The sequence below is a fragment of the Haplochromis burtoni genome, unplaced genomic scaffold, assembly GCF_018398535.1.
Source record: "Haplochromis burtoni strain Fernald_Lab_line unplaced genomic scaffold, NCSU_Asbu1 Contig_22, whole genome shotgun sequence".
Lineage (NCBI taxonomy): Eukaryota > Metazoa > Chordata > Actinopteri > Cichliformes > Cichlidae > Haplochromis > Haplochromis burtoni.
Window position 1 is genome coordinate 2,130,416 of NW_024582383.1, and position 22,101 is coordinate 2,152,516.

Sequence of the window (22,101 nt, forward strand, 5' to 3'; positions counted from 1 at the left end):
AGAGAGAGAGATATATAGAGATATATATATAGAGATATATATATATAGAGATAGATATATATATATATATGAGAGAAGTGGCTCAGAAAGTGGCAGAAATCACAGGTCGCACAAACTACTATCTCTTCTATCTTACTGGTTCCCATCGGCCCTCGTACCAAAACAAGATAGTCATCTCGACGGTGGAAGCTTCGCCTATTGACGGCTGCCCGATGTGTGCGTTATCATGTCCGATCTAGGCTTTGACAGGCTGACAAGGGAGAGGCTTGTATTACAAGTGGGAATCAATGGCACCAGGCCATATCCCTATCAATAGTCTGCCACAACTCTTTTTGCTTCTGCTCTGTGACAGATAAGATGCTTTATCCAGGAAAAAAAAGCACAGCACAGAAGCATGTTATAAATATCACACAGCGGTGAACCTGGTCTGATATTCCATCAGTTTGTCTTCATTAGTAATCAAACTGCTGGAGAAGGAAAGCAAAAACAAATAGCACTAAAATATAGTTTACAAACGTCAGTGAAATGAGCTCCGAGAACAGAAGTCACATGCTAAATGGTTTGCTAGATCTAATATTGATATTTCGAATGAGCACCCTTGGTGGGCCTTTCTTAGTGCCCCCCTACAGTCAGCACATTTTTTCTTCTTCCCAAGTGTATGGAGAAATGGATAGGAGGCAAGAGGAGAGCAGAGGTGGGGAACAGCTGGAAAGGTAGAGGGAAAAAAGGAAAGAAAATTCATTTAATTTGTTCCCCGTTACTGCGGCGGGCTGGTTTCAGCAGAATGGGTTATGTGCCGAGTATTTCTCTTTTTCTCAAGGACCTGCCTTTGTACACAGAGCAGTGAGCGTTGCTGGCTCACAGCAAACTCTAATTGCCCTGAGGCCATAGGCAGCCACTTTCAAACAGGGTCATTCATCTTCCCATGAAAAGGAAATGGTCTTTGGCCCCGATCCTTAATCACCCCCCTGGTGCAGCGCGCAAGGTCATCAGGGAAGCCCTGTGACAAACACGCTCGCCCGCATGCATGTATGCAGACAAATGCGGAAACAAAGGCAGAGGGTGGGCACGAGAGAGGAAGGGGCAGAAGATCTGAGGTGAGCGGGCAGGACACGTGGAGAAATTTCTCCTCTCTATGCAAGTCCCTGCCGTGCTCAGGTGAAATTGTAGCAGCGATTTTGGGTCAGAGTTACGGTTTGTGTTACCAATTGTGGTCCTCAGTTCAAAGTGGAAGTGAGGAATTCGTGTGGATGCGGTGTCGAGCTTCGCTGAAAGCTGTGACCGAAGAAAAAAGCTGGGAGAAGATGAGAGTGTGTGCATGTGTGTGAGTGGAGTCAGGACAGAAATGGGAAAGGCTTCATTTTATCGAGGTTCACGAGACACTGGGACTGCTCAACAGAACTAACTTCAAACCAGGTTGTGTTGCATAATGCACAGTTAAAACAAGATCACTTTGTCTTTTTTCAAAGTAAGTTATTTAATTTAAGCCCTCAGTTATTCCCTGACACTCACTGTTGACTTGAATTTAATATTTCAGCAACTTTATTTATACAGCACCAAATCACAACAGCAGCTGCCTCAACGTGCTTTATGTTGCAATGATACAGAGGAACATCCCAACTATGAGAAGACCCCCTATGAGCAAATACTCTGTGACAGTGGGAAGGAAAAACTCCCTTCTAACAGGAAGAAACTTGCAGCAGAACCAGGCTGGGGAGGAGCAGCCATCTGCTGGGGGGCGAGGGAGACAGGACAAGAGGCGCTCTGTGGGAGAGAGCCAGAGGTGAATAATAACTAATGATTAAATGCACGTGTAAGCACACAGAGAGTGAAGGAGAAACACTGTGCATCATGGGAAACCCCAGCAGCCTAGGCCTTTTACTGCGTAGCTAACGGAGGGTTCAGGCTCACCTCATCCAGGCAGTAAATTTCCTTGACGAGTTTTTACTTGAGGTTTTTATGAATCTGGACGGTTATTCCACGACCACTTGTTGACTGCCTGGTTTATAAAATACCAGAAAATTGCTAACGATGTTCATCACATCATCATCAGCATTCATCATTTCCCAGAACCCAAGCTGACTTATTTATTTCTGCTTATGAATGAAAAAAGAAGACTCTCTGCTTGTTAATAATGAAAGTACTGAGGTTCATTTTAAAATAAAAGCCTGTTTATTAAAACATGGATCAACCGGAGTTCTCTGCTCTGCGATGACAACTCGGGCCATGTCCTCGAGGAACAGCTGCTTGTGTTTTATCAAGACTGTTGCAGCACTCTTCTTATTTCTTTCTGATCATTAACTCAAAAACAGCAAATTTACTGTTAAACCCCCGAAACACAACACAAAGTCTCCACTTTGCATTTTTCATTTTCCAGCTACCAAACTGGTTATCGCACTTGTTGCCAATCAATTAATTTAGTACATTTTAAGTCCACATTAATCACACCGGGCTTGAATCCAGGATGACGTGATTACGACAGCTCTGCAGCGAGATCATTTAAAAGAGGAGCAAACATCTGTTCTTGTCTCGAGTTCTGTGTTCACTGTCGGAATTTCAAGTGCCGCCAAATGTTCGCCATTTTTAATGGAAGCGCGTTGCTTCATTCTTTTGCCTAATTTTATTCTCCGCACATGCATTTTTAAGTTTAACACTTGCTGCTGTGCAGAATATCCTTCTAACGTCTCTGCCTTCATTGTGTATTGATGCGGTCTTGATGTCCTCTTGGGCTCCGTCTTATTAAATCATGAATATACATATTTTAACGAGGCTCGCAGTAAATCTAATCACATTACTGAGAAATTTAATTCTGGATGAGTCTTCTTAATCCAGGCTTTTCACAGTGATCTGCAACTTCCGTTTCATCCTGTGCAAAACACCAGTGAGTTTAACAGCTTAAGACCTCTATAACATTATAGCTGTACTGGTGTCTCACGAGTCTCATATCATCCCAAAGCATGACTGGCTAAAGCTTGGTAGGCTTGTATTTTCAGCTTTATAAGAAAAACTCAGCTGACCTCATCAGCTGGAAGAAAACACTCAATAAGTAGGACGACGCCTTCAGCTGAGAAGGTGTGGAGCAGCTGGTGCGGGACTTTGCTCTTTCGTCTTGTCGACTACATTTTGGTCTCCTCTTTCATTTCATTACAGTACTTTTCAAAGTCAGAGGCTTTTATGACTTCACAGCTGTAAATCAATGGAGGCATCATGTAATGGCTGTTGCCGGCAGTTTATCACGTCCCGTATTAGCTCGCGATCCCTTTTGGTTTCAGTACTTAATGAGCACAAACCAAATTAAGCGTTTGATTTTGCCCCGTTTTTGAAGATGAAAGTTGAAACATAATCACTAACCAACAGAGAAATTACTCCAAATATTCTGTATGTCGGAGCCCTCTCACAGTGTCGTATACATGCTCGCACACACGTAAGGATGACTACCCGTCCTTATAATTATCCCCGACTCGCTACTATTAAAAGCAACAGGTTTGGTTGGACTTTGCACAGACTCTCGGTGGTCACAGAGGAGAAATATCGCTGGGCTTTGCTAACAGCTCAGCTGAGCAATGAAACAGAACACATTATTGCTCCGCAACATCAAAGGCTTTGTCTGTGTGATACATATTTAATTAAATCCTACTGCTGCTCACAGACACACCGTGGTATCTGCACGCACAGATACAGCAGTGCTGCGTATATACATCTAGTCTCTCTCTCCGTCGTTCGCAGACATAAACTCCAGAGCGTATCACAGGCTGGCTGCAAATGTAGTCACACTGCAGCAGTGTGTGTAGATCCTTTATTCCTGGGAATAAAGTTACCAGGCCTGTGAATACGGCTGTAACGTAAGCCTTAACTGCACCTGAAAAAAAATGGTGTTGCTATAGTAACACTTAAAAAAAAATACATGCAATAACCAGTGTCTGTTTTGTGTTTAATAAAATATCTCTTTGACCTTTCTTAGTGTAAAGACAGAAGGCGGCGTTTTAACAGGAAAGCGGGACCTTCATGAATATAAAGTTAAACTTTTAGAATAGTTTTGTTCCCAGGACTGTTGTGCTGAGAAAAAGTTAATTAAAAGCCACAAAGAGTGCAGCGTGGGATCTCACAGCAACCTCGCAGTTTTAAAAAAAGGGTTTAAAAAGCAGGATTTAATACCGAGTGCTCCATCGTGACCATTCAAGCACGCTGGGAGAGATGACCGTAATAAGAAGGAGAATATGGATTTGTGATGTTATGCTTGGAATAACTATTCAAGATGACTCAGGCATCCGTAACCGATCATCCTTTGCCTAAAACGATTGGTTAAAGTTATCTGTCAGGACAAACACAGACTAAAGAAGACTGTCCCCATTCTTCCACGTGCCTGTGAGGAAAGCAGGAGTAGAGTGGTTGGACCCCGAATCAGTTATGACAGATATGACTCTGATTAAGTCAGAAACAGAATGAATGGAGCCGGCGTGGAGGTGGGCTGGACAGCAGCTTACAGAAGAGCAGCAGTGGTTGGGAGGCTGGGTCCTCTGAGCTTCTCCCTTATTTCCCAAACTGTCCCCACAGCCGATAGATCTGCATGTTTGATGTGGCACCAATTTTACGCCGGATTCCCTTTGTGATGAAAGCCTCCCATTTATCCAGGTTTGGGACTGGCACCAGGAGTACGCTAGCTTATGAACCAACCAAAGCTGGGTTCTGTGTCCCCTCTCTGGTCTCAAACTGTGGATCTATTTCCGTACAAACCCAATGTGTTAGCAATGGCATTATATCAACATAGGCAGGCTAAAGCAGCTTAAATAAGACACGCCGCAAGTGTTTTATTGTGCAGATGTGCAGGCGGCTATCAGCTGAGCTAAGATCAGTTGATCTTATGCATCTGTGGCTGAGCTTGACATCATGGCCTGCTTAAATTAGCACTATGGTTGACTAGTGGTTTGCGTATTTGATAATTAACATTCACGCACTCAGTAAAAAGAAAGATTCTTTGGCCTCATAAACATGAAACAGTTTCAGTTGGGTGGTGTCACATTCTTGTCACATTCTTGCTTCAGTTGTAAGTTAAAGTTTTTAGTTGGACATGTGTATCATGTTTTAACCAGTCAGCCATCTCCGGAGGAGCACAGCATGCGGTAGCCCGTACACCACCCAGCGCATGTGCTAGATGTCCTGCAGAAACAAACTGCACAACACGTGTGTGTTTGTGTGGGTGTGTAGCTGCTATGTGTCTCTTTTTTTCGTTTGCCTCTTGGTGTGTGAGTGCCCTGCTGTGACAGTGGCGGCTGACAAGACAGGTTTACACACACACACACACACACACACACGCACACGCACACGCACACGCATTCCCGGGGGATCCAGATAAGATGTGTTATGAGGCATGGGGGATATCCATTACAAAACCTCCCATGGTCCAAAACCCCTGGAGCTAGCTGCTGGTTCTCACACACTGAGAGACAAACTACCTTCAATGCAAACATACACACACACTTGCTCACAAAGAGACAGAAGAAAAAGAAACACAAGATCTGTGGACATAAAACAAATATATTCACACAGAGAGATCTAATAGAAACAGTCTTATGTAGGTGACAAGCACCGAGGGAATTACAGCCGGATGTTGGAAACAAATTCCGGTGACAGAAAAGACAGACAGTCCATGACAGTGCTGAAATGAGGTGGTCATGTTGGTGGTAGGGGGGCATATTTGGTGGCACGTGATGAAAAATCTTTGACAGCTTTGCTTCAGTGTTTTGACAGTGTGAGTGGATGTGGCCACAGCAGGCCTGAGTGATGTTTTTTATATGTGTGCACAGACTTATGCAAATTACAGCAGCTTAATTTGCTTGTGCACGCTGGAAATGTGAGAGACAAAGATTAAGAGATCCTTGTACAAACTCTCTGAGTGTGGGTCTGTGTGTAAGTGTCAGTGTGTGCCTGCCTTAATGAAGCCACACGCGCCAGCATGATCCCCATCAGTCTGCTGTCTCCTAATTGGACCTACACCGAGCAACTAGCGGACCTCCAGCATTCATCTCCAAGAATACACAGTGAGCTGCGGTGCTGTGCAGAGTAGCCAGAGATACCGACAAAGAAAAAAAATTGGAAAGGAAGAGAAGGAATAAAGAAAGAAATCTTAGGAACACCTGCCTACTAGTTTGACCTTTACACAATTACTGGCAAGTGTGGGAAGGTGATCACAGAGACTGACCGGAGAAGTGGAGCGCGCCTGCCTGCTCGTGCTCACACCTGCGCTGCTCTCACACATGAGCAGATGAACACGCTCATCAAACATCATCTAGTGGGCTACCATGTGGAGACACCAGCACGCCACGCAGCGTCTTCCTCCCCACCGCTTGAAGAGAGAATAAATCAGTGATTATCATATAACCCCAGGTGTTCAGCAACATCCCTGATGTACTTTATCGACAGAGAGATGGAAGCAATTTGAGGAGAGCGGTGAGGAAATGTTGCGATGGAGCTTCGCGAGCAAAACTGTACCCAGCAACAGTGTGAGGTGGATCTGGCTCGTGACCTGTGCTGTATGGATTTCTGTCTTCCGTTTAAGGCTCCACCAAAACACCAAAATGAATCAGAAAACATCAGAATCTGTGTCATTCAACGCAGCGTCACTATAATTGTGGCGTGCGTATCTAAACGCATCAATATAGCAACAATTGCTGCATCTCAGCAGAAAAAAGCCCAATTAAACGACAAACAATTTACCTCTCATTTTCTCGTCTCCTGAGCATCGAGCCTGTTGAAGATGATGGACGGGAGCAATTTCTAGAACACGGCAACAATGCAAATCACTCTCAGTCTCTCTCCCTCAGCCGTTTTCCCTCATGGTACTGTAGATTGCAGCCTCCCATCCTAATTGTTCCCAAACATCTCACGCCGGCAGCGTGAGTTAATTGGGAACGAGAGAAGTTGATCTCCCATGATAGAGAACCTTGCATTAATGAGTATTCCCAAAACGACTATCCGCATTAAATCGGCAAGCGTGAAATGTATTCTTTGGTCCAACAAAATTCGGCAGAGCTGAAGGACTTTGGTAAAGCCTTAAACTGTGCCTCTGTGTGTTTGTTTTGCGATTCTGCATCGGGAATATTCTAGATTACCAGCAAATGTAAGTGAGAGATGTCTAACCCCTTTTAAGAAAGAACTGGCCATGAGGAACTTGCATCATGGAGAAACATTCACATGCCCAGCTTCATATGTTCTGTCCACAGTATCTCATAACACTATACAACTCTCCCCCAAACTTAGCATGAAGCCAAACTCAAAAAACTCTGATGCACACACACGGTGCTAATGTAAGTCGTGGCTAATGTAACGTTGGGCCACTACACTCAAGCACAGACTGGCAGCGTGCCGTAGACGCCTGCTAAACTCACTTCATTCTGAAGTCACACTCCCAGATGATAGTGCCGCTCAAAGTTTTCAATTTTGAGACGCTCCATCTGGAGCTGCAGATGTAGAAGCAGTACCTAACAACTTCCAGCAACCGTGACCTCATGTGTAAAACTGGTGTTGTTGATTAATGAGAAACCAGCTAGCATCCTTGCATCGGTCTTTCACGCAGCAGGCTACTACTTTTTATTTTAAGAGGACAAGTTGAAGATAACAGTAGGAGGGGCACACTGTTGCCTAACGTAAACAGTGTAGCAGGATCGTGTAAACAAGACATTATGTAGTTAATATTTGATGTTTGTATTCGTAGACCGTTCCTAACAAGGCAACGAGGAACAAATTGTGATGTATAAAAGGTGCTGTAGAGAAAACTATAGACATCACTACCTGAATGTTCATTTCCTACTTTTATGTTGTACACAATGTGCTGGAAGGAGACAGGAGGGTCCAAGGAGCTTGGAAAGAAAAGCATCTGGACTTCTTTAGGTTGCTTGAAGATGTTTCACCTCTCATCCAAGAAGCTTCTTCAGTTCTACGGTCAAATGGTCCCACCATTATTATGTACTGGAGATGTAACTGCTACTCAGGAAATTATATGAATACTTAAGCTAAATGATAAACCTTTCCTTCTTTTCATTTAACCTCCTAGGACCTGCGTCCACATATGTGGACATCACATTTTGGGTTATTTAGACCAAAATACTCAATTTTGCTCTACATGGGCCTGATATCCACTTACGAGGACATTATATGCTATGGGGCGACTGTGGCTCAGGGGGTTGGGAATCTTATCTGTAACCGGAAGGTCGCTGGTTCGATCCCCGGGCTCTCTGTCCTGGTTGTTGTGTCCTTGGGCAAGACACTTTACCCTACCGCCTATTAGTGTTGGTCAGAGTGGCTACAACCGTAGTTTGCCTCCACCAGTGTGTGAATGAATAGTGGTATTGTAAAGCGCTTTGGGTGCCTTGAAAAGCGCTATATAAATCGAATCCATTATTCTATCAAAATTTTAAACAAATATCCTCATATGTGGCTCTTATTTTTCATAAAAACAAAAATAAGGTAAAAAAATAATCTGGTAATTCTTTCTTTTTACATTCATCGGGCCCCAATATGCTCAAATATCAAAGGGAAATTAAAAATGCTGCCGTGCAAGAGTTCGGGTCTTAGGAGGTTAAAATGTAAAATTCCCACTATATTTTCCAAAACAGAGAACATTACGCGTAAACATAATTGGAGCTGAGATTAAGTGAAATCACAGTGACAGAGGGCGAGCGAAACACGTCCGTCGTGTCGTTATGTCCCCGCGGAGCTATCATTAATTAACCGTGAGATTGGTTCCCTCCGCGTCCCACCCCCGTCGCTCGTTCTGCTGATCCTGAGCTGTCAGGGGGATTCGCCCTTCTCACCTCAGACAAAGAAACAGGCAGTGTTGGTAAAATGGACAAAACACAGATGTGTGAGAACACACCAGATACAAAAGAAAACACATTTTAGCCTTCACACTTCTCAAGCTCCTGCACACATGTTCTGGTCCAGCTGCCTATAGCTTTCTTTCAGCACTGCAGTACATCACTACTGATAGCTCAAATCCCTCAACTCCCCTATACTACCCAGAGGGGTGGAGAAATCTGCCAAACTGGTACAGGTCCTCTCCTTACCTCTCACACTACGGTATTTGACAACCAACTAGGGAACTGTAAAATTAAAGGCCTTGGCAAATGAAATTCTGTGACATGGCAGCATGAATCAAAGCAGGCCCTGCATTGGGAGCTTGTGGAAGACGAATGAACAAGGTGTGCTCTCAGAAGGAATACAAAAATAAAGTGAAAAGTTAGTGAGGGCAAAAAACCTCCTAAAAAAAAACCCCTACAAATATTATAATCTTAAGGAAGCAAAGTGCATCATCTGGTATCCGACAGCTGCATCCTGGTTATTGACTAAAGAGGTATCGGTTCATCATTTCACCTTGAAAAGGAGAGTGCTTTGTATAAAAGCTCTTTCAAAACACACACTTTATTGACTTCCTTTGATATTAATAGCCTGTGACACAAAATGCCATTTTCCCAGCGAAGCCACGTTACTTCTTATCTGATGTGACCTTGTTGATGGTGCCAGACACGGTGCTGTAACGTATCTCAGCTCGGGCATCATTGCAGATTACCGATGCCACAATGAATATGAACTGCTTTGCCTTTGTTCCAGATCTTCAAACCTCACATATGAAGGCTATGTCAGTCCCAATCACAGGACTCCCTCGCAGTGGCCTCCTCCACACCGCTCTGATACAGACGTACAAGTGACAGCACCGACTCGAAGGGCCATCATCGCTGCAAGGCAGGCTATCTGTCGTTGAGGTGAAGAGGCTGATAACAGTGGTGCCTGTCTGTCATACAACAAGCAACCCCAACTCCATCTCACCCTCGAGGGAGACTTACTGCTTTAATGTGGACAATGAATGGTTCAATTTGTCCCGTGCGTGTCAAAGGACTGGCTCGGTGATTACTTTCTTGGCACAGTAGTGACAATCATTGGCTTGGTCAGGACGTATTGGGAGAAAAGCCTCCGTCAGGCCGGAATAGGATGAGTGACAGTGAGAGACGGAAAAAGGAGAAAAGGGAGAGACAGGTAGAGAAAGGGAGCGGCGGCGAGGCCGGCTTTGCACGCCTCAGTGAACAGCGGCATTCAATCCTCCATAGGATGAGAGATACAGTATCCTGACCTTGACTGATCGAGGAGAGAAACAAACCTACAATCCATCCATGCAAAGTCACAAAGAAGACACAGAAACGCTGTTAAGTGCAGAAAAGGGACATTTTTTGTCACATTTTTAGCTCTGGTCATATCGGAAACACTGAACCCACAGACACCTGTGCCACATGTGTCCAACGGTGTAAGATTCCTAGCATTAGTTTGACACGGTGGGAAGCACAGTAGGCTTTGTCACTTTCTTGCTGACAGTTAAATGAGAAAATCAACACCACTCTCATGTCCGGAGAGGCCACTCTAAAGACTGTTTGCTCAGCTTATGTAGCAATAAGACTTGAACCTTATTTGGCTAGGTAATCAACTCCAGAACCTTTAAAGCTCTCTAATTACAGCGGTGCACGATTATTGCATGTACTGCATTAGCTGACTTGAACAAAATATTATTTTAAGAGTGATTTAAATCATTTTTCGAGAGAGAATTTTGAAACCAAGTGAGTTTATTCAGTGCGTCTCCATCCTTGAGTGTCAAACACTGTCAGATGCTGCTGTCACTGCAGAGAAACGCACAAAGGTTTCCTCGGAGGGGGCGCTCTGCACCGGGGCTGTGATCGACCGTGGCTGCTGCGGGTCTTCTCAGCCTGGCTGGGGGGCTTCTTTGCCTCCCTCCAGCTGTGTGCCCGGCCTGGAGGCTGCGGTCTGTGACCAGCTCCCGGTGCAGACGGCTCCGTGTGATAGTGTTCCCTCACCTGGCTCATGTGTGTTTATGTGTGTGTGTGGGGGGGGAGGGGATGTGTGTGTATGTATCCATGACGGCTTATGTTAATGAGAGTGTGGGGAGTGAATTGGAGGGCAGGATTGGGGTGGGGAGGGCTGCTTTTAACCATGTAAAGCATTTCTGTATGAAAAGTGCTTTATAAATAAAGATTGATTGATTGATTGATTGATTGTTAAGTACTAGATGCTAGAAGAGTCATTTTTTATAACAGGGACAAAATCCACATTTGGATATTGCAGGGCCAGAACTGGAGTTAATCTCGAGATTGAAATCCAAGATAAGGTGGTTCAGGTTTGGTCTTTGTTTTCATTCCCTTATTCATTTGTCATTTCTTTTATTCAGTACCTCTGTCAAGGAAGTTTGGTCTTTGGTAGCATGCGTGTGTGTCTGTCTGTAAAGACGATAGCTCAAAAAGTTTTGAATGAACTTTGCAGGGAGGTAGAGCGGAGTCATGTTGACTTTCCAAGATCTTCAAGGTCAGCTTCAAGATTTATTGGTCGAAAGCACCAAAAACTACTTGGTTAGGTTAGATAGAAGATCATAGTTTAGGCTGAAATACACCCTTTAAGTCATCACTGGCACAAAAAGATGTCTTGACGGGTTCTTTGTGAGAAGCCTTGAGCAACCTTGTGCAACACCAGCTCCTTTGACAGGACAACACCAGTGACAGCGTGGGAATGGGAAAACTCGAAGCATGTGCAGAGTTCTTGAAGATCTCTACGCAGCTTTTTCAAATTTCCATAAATCACTAGAATGTCTACAGGTAACAAACAGTTCTGCTGGAAACATCACCACATACACCCTCTCCCTTACCTGGATAGTGGGTGGTGAGCGCTGTTTGCGGGTGGTTGTGGTAGACAAGGTGGTGGTAGTCTCTATAAAGGTGGTGGACATCTCTGGCGGTACCGAGGTGGTGGTGCGCGCCGCGCCCCGGCTAGTGGGGACGTCGCCCACCAGCCGCACGCTGCCGTTCACCTTGATGTTAACGTGGCCCTCGGCGGCCATGTTGAGGACTTTGAGGCCATTGTAGTAGAGGCCGGAGAGCTGGCCCTGGTAGGGCCGCTTCCGGTCGTTTCCACCGATAGAGATAGTGGCCTGGGTGTTGAAGATCGTCAACTGCCGGCCTGGCGCGGGAGGGAAAAGCGTTGATAAGCTTAAGAGATGATAATCTAATGTAACAATAACATTAAACTTTCATTGCAAGACAGATGCGGTGATAGAGAACGTTTGATGAAATGTCTTGTTTCCCTGATTAAAAGAAGTTGCAGATGGTTTTCAAACTGTAATGATGACGCAACCTGGCTTTGTACTGAAAAAAGTATCTACAGCTGCCCTACTTTTTACCTACTGCTGAGCACATTTTGTACAATAAGTAGATTTCAAACTGCTGCTAGAGCTGAAACAGATACACTTGTCACAGCAGCAGCAGTGTTGTAACACTTTCCACAGCTTTGTTGTTATTCTGTGGACAAAAGGGTCTCGAGCAATAAGTACAGCATGTATATGGGGAATAATGCGCAATGCCCAGTTGCTACAATTCATGTGATTTTCATTAGGAGAAGCCCAAATATCATTATCAAAACACACTGCTCATGCATTCCCAATGAAAGAAAAGCACAGCAAACTTTCACAATGCAGGAATCATAATTAAAAATCTCCATTGTATAATTTACAGACACATAACACCGCAAGCCCGCTACATTTGTTTGTTATGTAATACATAATACATTAGGTATGAAATGGCAGGGGCAACGTTCATATCACAGAAAAATGAAATAGCACGTGTGGAGTCATGCATGCAGCGGTAATGGGATTTTTTTCCAAACCTGCCTTGTTTTACAGTTGTTAAAGGGACTTTATGATGAAGTTATGCTGATGTTTATGTGCAATGAATTTTAAAAGCAGTTTATGATATTTTTATGATGGATTAAGCACCAGAAAAAACAAAGGGGGAAACAGACTTCTTCTTCTTTTTCTGGGAAAATCCCCACAAAATGTTCAATACGAACAAGGTGCTGGTTTTAATCTAACGACTGGAAAAGAAAAAGAGCACAGCTCTATCAGGGCACAGTGCACCTTGGCAGGCGCGCTGTGACGCTTTGCCGTCAAAAAGGCTCCAATTAGCTCTCCATCGCCAAACAAGTGAGAATTTTATTGTGTTTGATGTGTTTAAGTACAATCAGATAAATTACAGCAGGGAGAGGCACCTGCTGTTTGGAAAGTTTTCAGGGGGATATGCCCACTGATTAATTTGTTCTCAAACATTGCAGAGGATTTGAGCCAAGGGAGTTAATTCTCCTCTCAAAACAATCGGCCGACTGTTGCGGCATAGATAATAATGCATAATGCCTCCGCCTAGTCAATTTTGCACAAAAGATTAGCAGCACTTGATATTTCATATCTTGTTGTTGCACTGTTTACAAAATCACTTCCCAGTCCCTTTAACTAGACACCATGGTTCAACTTTTTTTTTTTTAAAAGATGACAATGACAGAAAAAGGGACAAGAAATAATAAAAAAAGCATCATAAAAACTGAACCAAAGGGAAAGGACGAAAAGGCTAAAAACACAAACAAAATAAAACAAATTGCTTTGGTTTACTGGTTTTTTAAAGGGTTTAAGGGATGGTTATTCATTCTCAGAGGTTGAAAGGGAACAAGCCGATGAAATGACAGAAAATAAAGAACATTCTAGAAGTTCGATAAAGATTTACCTTTGTCCTGAAGCCAATCTTCTACTGGCCGGGTATATTTGAACGGGATTTTCTTATTTGCCATTTGATAGCGCTCAATGTCGCTGTTGCCTTTAAAGTTTGAAAGTTTAACAAACAGCTTCAAACAGTTGGCAACAGCAACAGACATCACACATTTATACAGTGGTTTATGAAGAGTTTTATCTTTGTTTAGAAATATTTATAAAAGCTTTATGATATATATGTATATATATGTATATTTCTTTTACCCCAAAGTAGCGTTACTTTAGTGGAAATTTTTTAAAACTCATATTTATACAGCACACTCCACACACAGCAGCAATGAGGAAAAACAGACTGTAGGGAAAGAAAAATCCTGCAAGAAGAAGTCAAAACACAGGAAATGCATCACATCTACGTCATTTTACATAATAGAGACAAAAGGAAGGAGATCAAGTGGTTAAAAAGGCAGACATGCATAAAGCGCCTTTCTCTGAAGCAAATTGGAGGTAATTTATGTGAGTTAATTCTCCCACTGGACACCACCTGCTTTCACATTTCAAGGGCCAAGGAACGATTTGGTGGGGTAGCTACTTGGAGGGAAGGAGTGTGTAGCAGCTTTTGAGGGGAAAAGGAGGCAACGTTAGATGAGGAGGTGGTAATTTGAAGCACAGCAGACCTGTTTGGGGGGGGTGTGGTAGTCCCACAGTGACACAGATTTGAAGAGGACAATGCATACAAATGAGATCATTATTGACATAGTGGGAGGCTTTTTGGGTTCAAAGAAACACCAAAAGAACGCAACCACCTCCTCTGGGAATGTTCCTGTTGGGCTGGAGGTATATAACAGTAGTGTAATAATAATAGCCTCACTTATGCAGGGAATCTGGAGCCTGTACTGAGTATTTCTGGCATCATTTACAAATTTCCTTTGTGAATGTGCCGGGATGCAACATTTTGTCTGACAAACAGGGATCCTCTCCCTTTGAAAGGTGCCGCGGATCTGTCGACAGCGAGAATGGAGACGTACAAGTCCGTCTTCAAACATTTTGAGGTCTAACAAAAGAGACGAATGGCAGTGTGATGTCACTCAGTATCCAGAAGGAAAGGGATTTGGAGGAAGAAAGAAGAAAGGCACTGGCACTGACTCATTTACAGTATAATACAACTGAAAGGGCAAAGCTTCACCTGCCAGTGTGTTTAGTTTGGAGCTTTTGAACGTGCTTACATTCAATAGCGTTGCGTACGCCCTCGTTCTGACACCCGCCCGGGTTGTATTTCATTTTCTTTCTTGGTTTGGCAATAAGCTACATTCGGTGTAAGTCACCACTGCTCTGACCTGCTGACTAAACTTCCATAACATTACGCGCGAACGCGTCACAACTGCATAAAACCGTGAGCTCGTACCAGTTTCCCTTCCCTCTCTCTTTTCTTGCGTTCTTTGCTACCTTTCACAGAAAAAAAACATCCAAGTGCTCAGTTTACAGCCAGCTGGGATGGAGTGTAGATATGGCTGCAAGGGAGCTCAAGGAGCTAAACGAATGTTTCTGCAGTGTGCCAGCAGGTTAATCAGCTACTAGCAGGACTCCCTCCCCATTCCTTTGATCTCAAGCAGGTTTCAGGTGGCAGCCAAATACACTCTCCTCTGGACAAGGGCCACAGAGGGAGGCAAGATGTTCGTGTTTGAAATCAGAGGACGCTCGGAAAAGGTTTGGAGTTTGATCGAGCGAGCCGAGACGGGAAACACGGGGGGAGGGTGGATGAGTGCCATCGACAAATAATCTCTTCGCATTCTTTCTGCTTTGTCTTTTCCATAAAGTCTCAAACGTAGCCTCACGTCGTCCTTTAGACGAAGTGGAATCACGAGACTGAGAGGAAGACGGAGAAGAAGCTGTAAGTTTGCTGTGCATTGCTAATGGCGTGGTCTCAGGTATAGCTCTTACATTGTTCTAGGTGATTAATGAGGTGACAGTCCCCACGTAATGAATACACCACCAGCTAATTGTGCAACTAATGAGAAAATTCTCTCTAGTTTGTCAATTTGATATTCAATTTCTAGAGGTGACTTCAGAATGGATGACCTTGCCAATAAAAGCACTACTGTTTATTAAAAAGTCAGTCTACTAAGGGTTTCAGTTTTTCCCCCTAAATATAGTGGACAGATATTTCCTGCCAGTGCACTGAGGAGAGAGACGAATGAGCAATCTGACATTATAATATGTCTGATGTTCTTTAAAGCCAGAGAACCGGTTTCATTTTCAGTCAACGTCCATAATGAAAACAAGCAAAAGAAAAACTGTATATTTGTAGGGCGAGAAACCAAACACCCATCAGTACGGACAGGTAAGGCAGCGAAGGTGGAGCTACTTTGGAAATGGGTTACAAAAGGGCTTGCAGAGGCAGCAGCAGCTCTGTGATCAGCTGATCTTCCAGGAATCTTACCTTAAATTTGTGGCCTACCTTAACTCAAGCTAACTTAGCTATGTTTGCTTTGGTTTTGGTGTTAGTCAGTCGAAAGCTAACCCAACCAGGACACTTTCATTTTGCTTGTACAGGAAGGCCGCCTCATGGGTGAGTTTGTCGTCCGTCTCTTCTCTCTGTGTTTCTGCAGGGCCTTAACAGGTAAAGTGTGATAACACCACACAGCCCTTATAGAGAAGACCAGGTGAATATAAATATTTACGTATGTTTATCATTTTTATATTATTTTGCTGCGAGCTTATGCGCACGTTGCCGGCTTTTACTTCGGCCCCGCTGCATGCCATCACCGTTTTTTTCCTCCTAGCCAAAACAGTGTCTCGGTTTTTTCCCTTTGGTGGCAGCCGTTCAGTCAACACAAACACTGGCACGGTGACAGTCGTCTGCTGGTCGGTTGCTTCGTTCTCTGCAGTTGGTTGCCAGACTAATCTCACCGGGGTTCCATCACAGGGCCAGTGCTGAGAGCGCATCAAAACTGTGAAAATGGCCACCGTGACAGGCTCCTGGCATTCTCTCTATTTGGGGATGATGAGTACATTTGATATAGTGTGGCCCTGTCCAGAAATCATCATTCCACAGCTCAACTCCACAGCTCGCCACCGCAGCCCCCTGGTAATGAATATCTCGCACAAGCCACCTTCTTTCCCATCTACACCTGACTTTCATCTCTGTTTCTCCTCCTCGCTCCCTGGTTATTCATCCGTGCACTCAAGCTTTTTTCCATTCTCTCGTTCTCTTCGGCACACTGTCCATCCAGCGATATTCCAGCTCCTTCATCTGCTCCCGCTATTCTCCGTCTCCCAGACTCAGCAATCAGCTCTCTTTGCTCTTCTTGGCTGAATCCGGCCTCTACAGCTGCAGCCACAATTTATCTACTTTTCACTCACTTTCTCTTCTTCTGTGCCCGTCTACATGTCAGCTCTTTCTCACTTTTTGTCGACGTATTCCATTAAACGCTTCTGTATTCCTTCACCGGTTGCACTTCTTTTCTATTCACCCACGTCCCTTCTTTTTCTCCTGCACGCCTGCCCCCGATCTTCCTTCCATTCTCTCTCGGGCGTCAGACGAAGCCAGGGAGTAAATTCATCATTTATCAGGTCGCTCTGAAATTTATGGTGCTGAAAAGATGAATTAGATTGGCGGCTTGTACACTGGGCTTAGTCTGAGTTGTGAGAGCGACAAAGATTGTGTCTCAGATAGGGCTAATCATGTTTGGCCCCAGGGACGCGTGGGGATTTATCTCGCTCCTGAGGAATTGTTTTGTCTGTATTTCAAGACAAAGATTGGCAGATATTTTGAAACCGTGCAACTCATTGTGTCTGTTTCAGGTTGTGGGAGTCGCAACATTGTGCGCATCAGCGTGTGGATGAAAGTAATCGTGTTTTCGAGCGTTCGTGTGTCTGAAAATGAACACAAGGCTGTTCTGGCTATGACCAACCCCCTTGTACCCATCACAAATGATGGACCACACACAAACACGCACGCACACGGACATACTTTCCCCAAGGCACTAGCAGAGTAGTTAGGCCAATGGTCATTCATCTGAGACAACGCCTGGACCTCAGCCAGCTCGAGGCAACGTGCGATGCACAATCTCCGCCTGGCTCGGTCTAATAATTCTTTGATTCAAAGATTCGAACTCACGCAAATAAAAAAAGAGATCATGTAATCCGAAATCAAAGAGTGCAGGGATTCGGAGTGTTATATAAGGAAATTGGAAGCCTCTCACTAGACAAAGACAAGTCCCTGCAGTAATGTGGGTTGTCACACAAGTACACAGGACTGCGAGAAAGATGCGTAGCCACGATGAGCACCGACTCGAAAAAGGCGGAGAAACACGGATAAAAAGGAATTTGAGGACAAAAACAGAACAGAGATCTGAGAGGGCACTGTTAGAGGGGGAGAATAATTAGAGAAAGGAAGACAAAAGCAGTCAACGCATACATTCGACGCCCACACGCAAACACGCGCGCGCGTAAGCTGCCGAAGCCTCGTGGAAACGCTCCAGTGTGGGATCAGAGCGGGTGTACTGTTATAGAGAAGAATGGGGCTGTGAAGTGCACAAGTTCTTTTCCGTCTTGTTTCTTAACACTGGTTGCATTAAAGTGTGGATTTTTTTTTATCAGGGAAAGCAGTTTTGTTTAAGTCACCTTTGATACTGACAATATCAAGTTCTGAGCGCTTGTGTACCGGGCACGCTCAGCTTGACACTAAGGTTATCCACCCTATCTCTCTGTACAGCGTGCACTGCCTTCCATGTTTTGAGCAGACCTCAGCAGAAATGGAAGAAAAGACAGTTTAAATTATTGAAACTATTTATTTATTATATTTTTGGCTGTCAGCTATGGTAGCACTGAATGCTAAATAATGAGACGGGAACAAAGGAGAACTAAGCTGAGAGGAGAGCCCAGTAACACTGCAGAAACACAAACAGACAATCAGACAGTGTGTAGCAGTTTGCATAATTCATTCAGTTATTTAATAAAATGTTCCTGTTCTTCAGCCGCGTGTCAGAATTAGCTTCACTGCCTGTGTTTAATCTTACTGCAAAGGGAACCCTTCAACCTGTTTGCTTCACTGGGAGAAAGACGGGACCTGTTCAGGGTGGACGCCGCCTCTCATCCTATGACAGCGGGGATAGGCTGCGGTCTCGCAGTGACCCCGAACTGAATAAATAGTTATGATTACGGATGGATGGATAGGAGATAGATACCATATCACCCCAATAGAGCATGTCGCTCTCAGGCTACTGGCTTACGTGTGCTTCTTAGGATATTTAGAAGACGAGGCTTTCACGCACCTCTTCCATGGAACCAGCTCCCAGCTTGGATTCAGGACACAGACACTATCTCTAATTTTAAGACTTAAAACTTTCCTTTTTGCTAAAGCATATAGTTAGGGCTGGACCTTTTTACACGTCTCTGCATTTAATCATTAGTTATTACAAATCTCTGCCTCCCCTCAACCCAAAAAGGTCACAGCAGGGCCACCTGGCTCCCTGAGCCTGGTTCTTTTGGAGGTTTCTTCCTGTTAAAAGGGAGTTTTTCCTTCCTTCTGTCGCCGTGCTTGCTCATAGGGGGTCATATGATTGTTGCAGGGTCTCTACCTTATAATACAAAACTCCTTGAGGTTACTTTTGTTGTGATTTGACACTATATAGTAAAATGATTATGTTATTATTTATATTTATAATAAAATTACAATCTAATGTAATCCATTACATTTCTGTACCATACCGGCTTACTGTGACTGGTTCTCTTACAGTTAACGATGGTAATATGGCTTTAGCATCAAAGTGCAGGGATGTCAAACTCAGGCTACGTCCACACGTACCCGGGTATTTTTGAAAACGCAGATTTTTCTGTGCGTTTGCGCCTTTCGTCCACACGTAAACGCCGCTTTCGGTCACTGGAAACGGAGATTTTTAAAAACTCCGGCCAGGGTGGAGATTTTTGAAAACTCAGTTTTTGCGTTTACTTGTGGACGAGGAAAACGGAGAAAAGGCAGCGTCAAAGGTGTGCGCCTTTTTTGACGTCACACTGTGCGCCGGGTTACTGTTTCGCTGAAATGAATTTCTACCATGGCGGACGTAGACAAAATACTGTTACTGTTAATTTCACTCTCTGCAGTGTTTAAATGCTTACATAGACACACACAGTTACTGTCCTCCACACATACGACTCGGTTCTGCTTCTATGCCCCAGCTTTGTTTACTCTTTCCCACCGAGGCTTCTAGACTTCTGATTGGCCAACATTTCTACACGGTTAGGAATATAGCGCCACCTGCTGCTTTGGCATGTTCCTAGCAGCGTTTTCCTTCGCTTTTGGCTTTTATGTGTGGATGTGATTAAAAAAACAAAACAAAAACAGGAAATCTCCATTTTCAAAAATACCCGTGTACGTGTGCACGTAGCCTCATTTTAAACATGCGCCACATTCAGCTTACTTTGATCATAAGTGAAACTCGCCTTTCTGTCAGTGTAAAGATGTTTAACTATACATTAAATCCCTCATATATATTAATATAAGAAAAAAGTGTAATTTGTGTAGAAAATGACAGACGTCTGTCAGCAGAGTTTAAACTGACAATTTTTAACATTACAAAAAAAATGAAGTTAGCTCATTGCCTGGACAGTCCTGTCCCCTCCAGGCGAGGGGGTGTTTATCAGTATGAAACCCATGAAAGCACAATTAAAATATGACAGGCCCTTCTTCACATTTCCCACAATTCAGTGGGCCAGATTGGAATATAATTTCTGGACTGATCCTGGCCCCCGAGCCTTATATTTGACACCCATGTTATATTGGAACACGCTACCACTCAAAAGTTTGTGTTCACTTAGAATTTTCCTTGATTTCGAATAAAATAAATGAATATACAAACGTGCACTTAATGACAAATTAAGTGCACGTTTTAATGGAACATGTACGTAGGAGTACAGACGCCCATGTTCAGAGATCCTCACCTCCGGTGTTCAAATAGCACTTACGTGATGTAAGCTCATCATTTGAAAAATTCTAATTGATCATTATAAGAATTCGTAACCAATTATTCTGGCGCAGATGAAAACTCTTCAGCTCATTAAAGAAGGAATGAAATTGCCTCGCTGAGTGTCCCCCACCCAAACTTCCTTCCGAAGCTCATCAGAGTAACGGCTTTCTGTAACGTTATTCCAAAGACTGAATCTTACAACAGCTTCAATCAAAACAATCTTGTGGCTGCTGCTTAAGGAAGATTTGGTGCAATTTCATAGTCAGTGTTAAAAATGAGGCTGAAATAAGCAAAGAAACACCAAAGTTGTGGAGTTATGAAATCGTCCGTTATTTAGAAGCACGTCATGCTGTCAGAACTGGCTGCTGCCATTTGAAGTGAATCCTAATGTCTCAATGCTTTTGTTGGCCACCTCTCTAAACACTGTTGTTAAGACGTCCAATTTACACACCTCAGGCCTATTTTGTAAGCGGCTCTGACTGACAAGCAAACCACCAACACCTTTGTCCTCACCTATTCCCCCACCAGGGAGAGGGCATGCCCAGATCCGGTAACTGTTTATTGAGCGGCCTGAGAGCCTCGTGGCAGCTACTGCCTTCAAGTTAAGCATTAGAAGTGTGAGAAGGCAGTCGATGAGTCTGGACCCTAACATGTAATTACTCACGAGATGACAACCCCTTTACAAAGGAGGGAGGGCGAGGGAAAAAAATCAATCATCGTTGAATTACTATCACTGAATGTCCTGCAAATTACCTGTGCAGAAGAGAAAAAGAAATTACCACGCATTCGATCCGCCGACCTCAACTCCATCTCAAGACAATGGCAGGCGGACAGAAAAGGGAACAAACCTCAGCGGGATCGCTTGAAAGAAATCCACAGCTAAACTTCTTTCTGCTGCGCATTCCTGAAGCGGAGATGTAAACCTTAACGACCATTTAGCAGTGACTCCTGAGCTTTGCTGGCTTTGGATCACAGATTCCGGCATACGTATTGGCAGAAGCTAAGGAAACAAGCACTGCATGCTTATGCAAGCAGGCCCTTTGAGGTAATTATGAAGGTGGTAGGCGTTCAATTCCTATCCCAAACTGATGGCTATTAAAGATGAAGAACGGTCGAACTATTGCGCGATCCACAGTCGGGAACATAAGGGACATGACACTACCTCTGTGCAGCAATCGCGCCCGCTTCTGCCTGATTAATTCAATTTCTTCATCGAGCGCTGCGCACACGCGAGCGCCAATGTGTACGCCACGGAGATGTCACTTGTGTGCGCGCTGCGGAGTTTCTCAGTATTTCGCAGCGTTACTGCAGCTGAAATGCGGTTATGAAACCCGTCCGACCTTATCTGCTCAAAGAAAAGCGAAAGACAGCCGGCGGCAAAAGAAAGCCAGAGACAGAAGAGATTAACGTCACCTGCGCTGGCACTGAACCAAACCACAACAGCGTGCCAGGTCACGCCAGGAGAGGATGCTGGCCTGTCATCGGTGAAGGCAAGCAGGCAAAAGGAGCATGCTGTAGGGCTGCTGAGACATAGTGAAAGGGATCGACTCATAT

The 22,101-nt window shown here is 44.2% G+C and overlaps 1 protein-coding gene across 15 annotated transcripts in view; it reads right to left on the bottom strand.

Annotated features, from left to right (window-relative positions):
- The window catches only part of LOC102308027 (neurexin-3b), a 317,322-nt gene that overhangs the window by 24,769 nt on the left and 270,452 nt on the right, over window positions 1-22,101 (bottom strand). For 13 of the 15 annotated variants that reach the window (XR_006054139.1, XR_006054138.1, XR_006054137.1 and 10 more), the window contains 2 exons: window positions 13,599-13,688; window positions 11,699-12,009 (listed from right to left, as the gene is read on the bottom strand). Coding sequence is in view for 12 of the 15 variants with exons in the window: in XM_042218692.1 (XP_042074626.1) it covers window positions 11,699-12,009; window positions 13,599-13,688 (401 nt within the window). In the remaining 3 variants the exon portion in view is untranslated. The remainder of the gene's footprint in view (window positions 1-11,698; window positions 12,010-13,598; window positions 13,689-22,101) is intronic. The other 2 variants (XM_042218695.1, XM_042218694.1) reach the window with 1 other exon arrangement.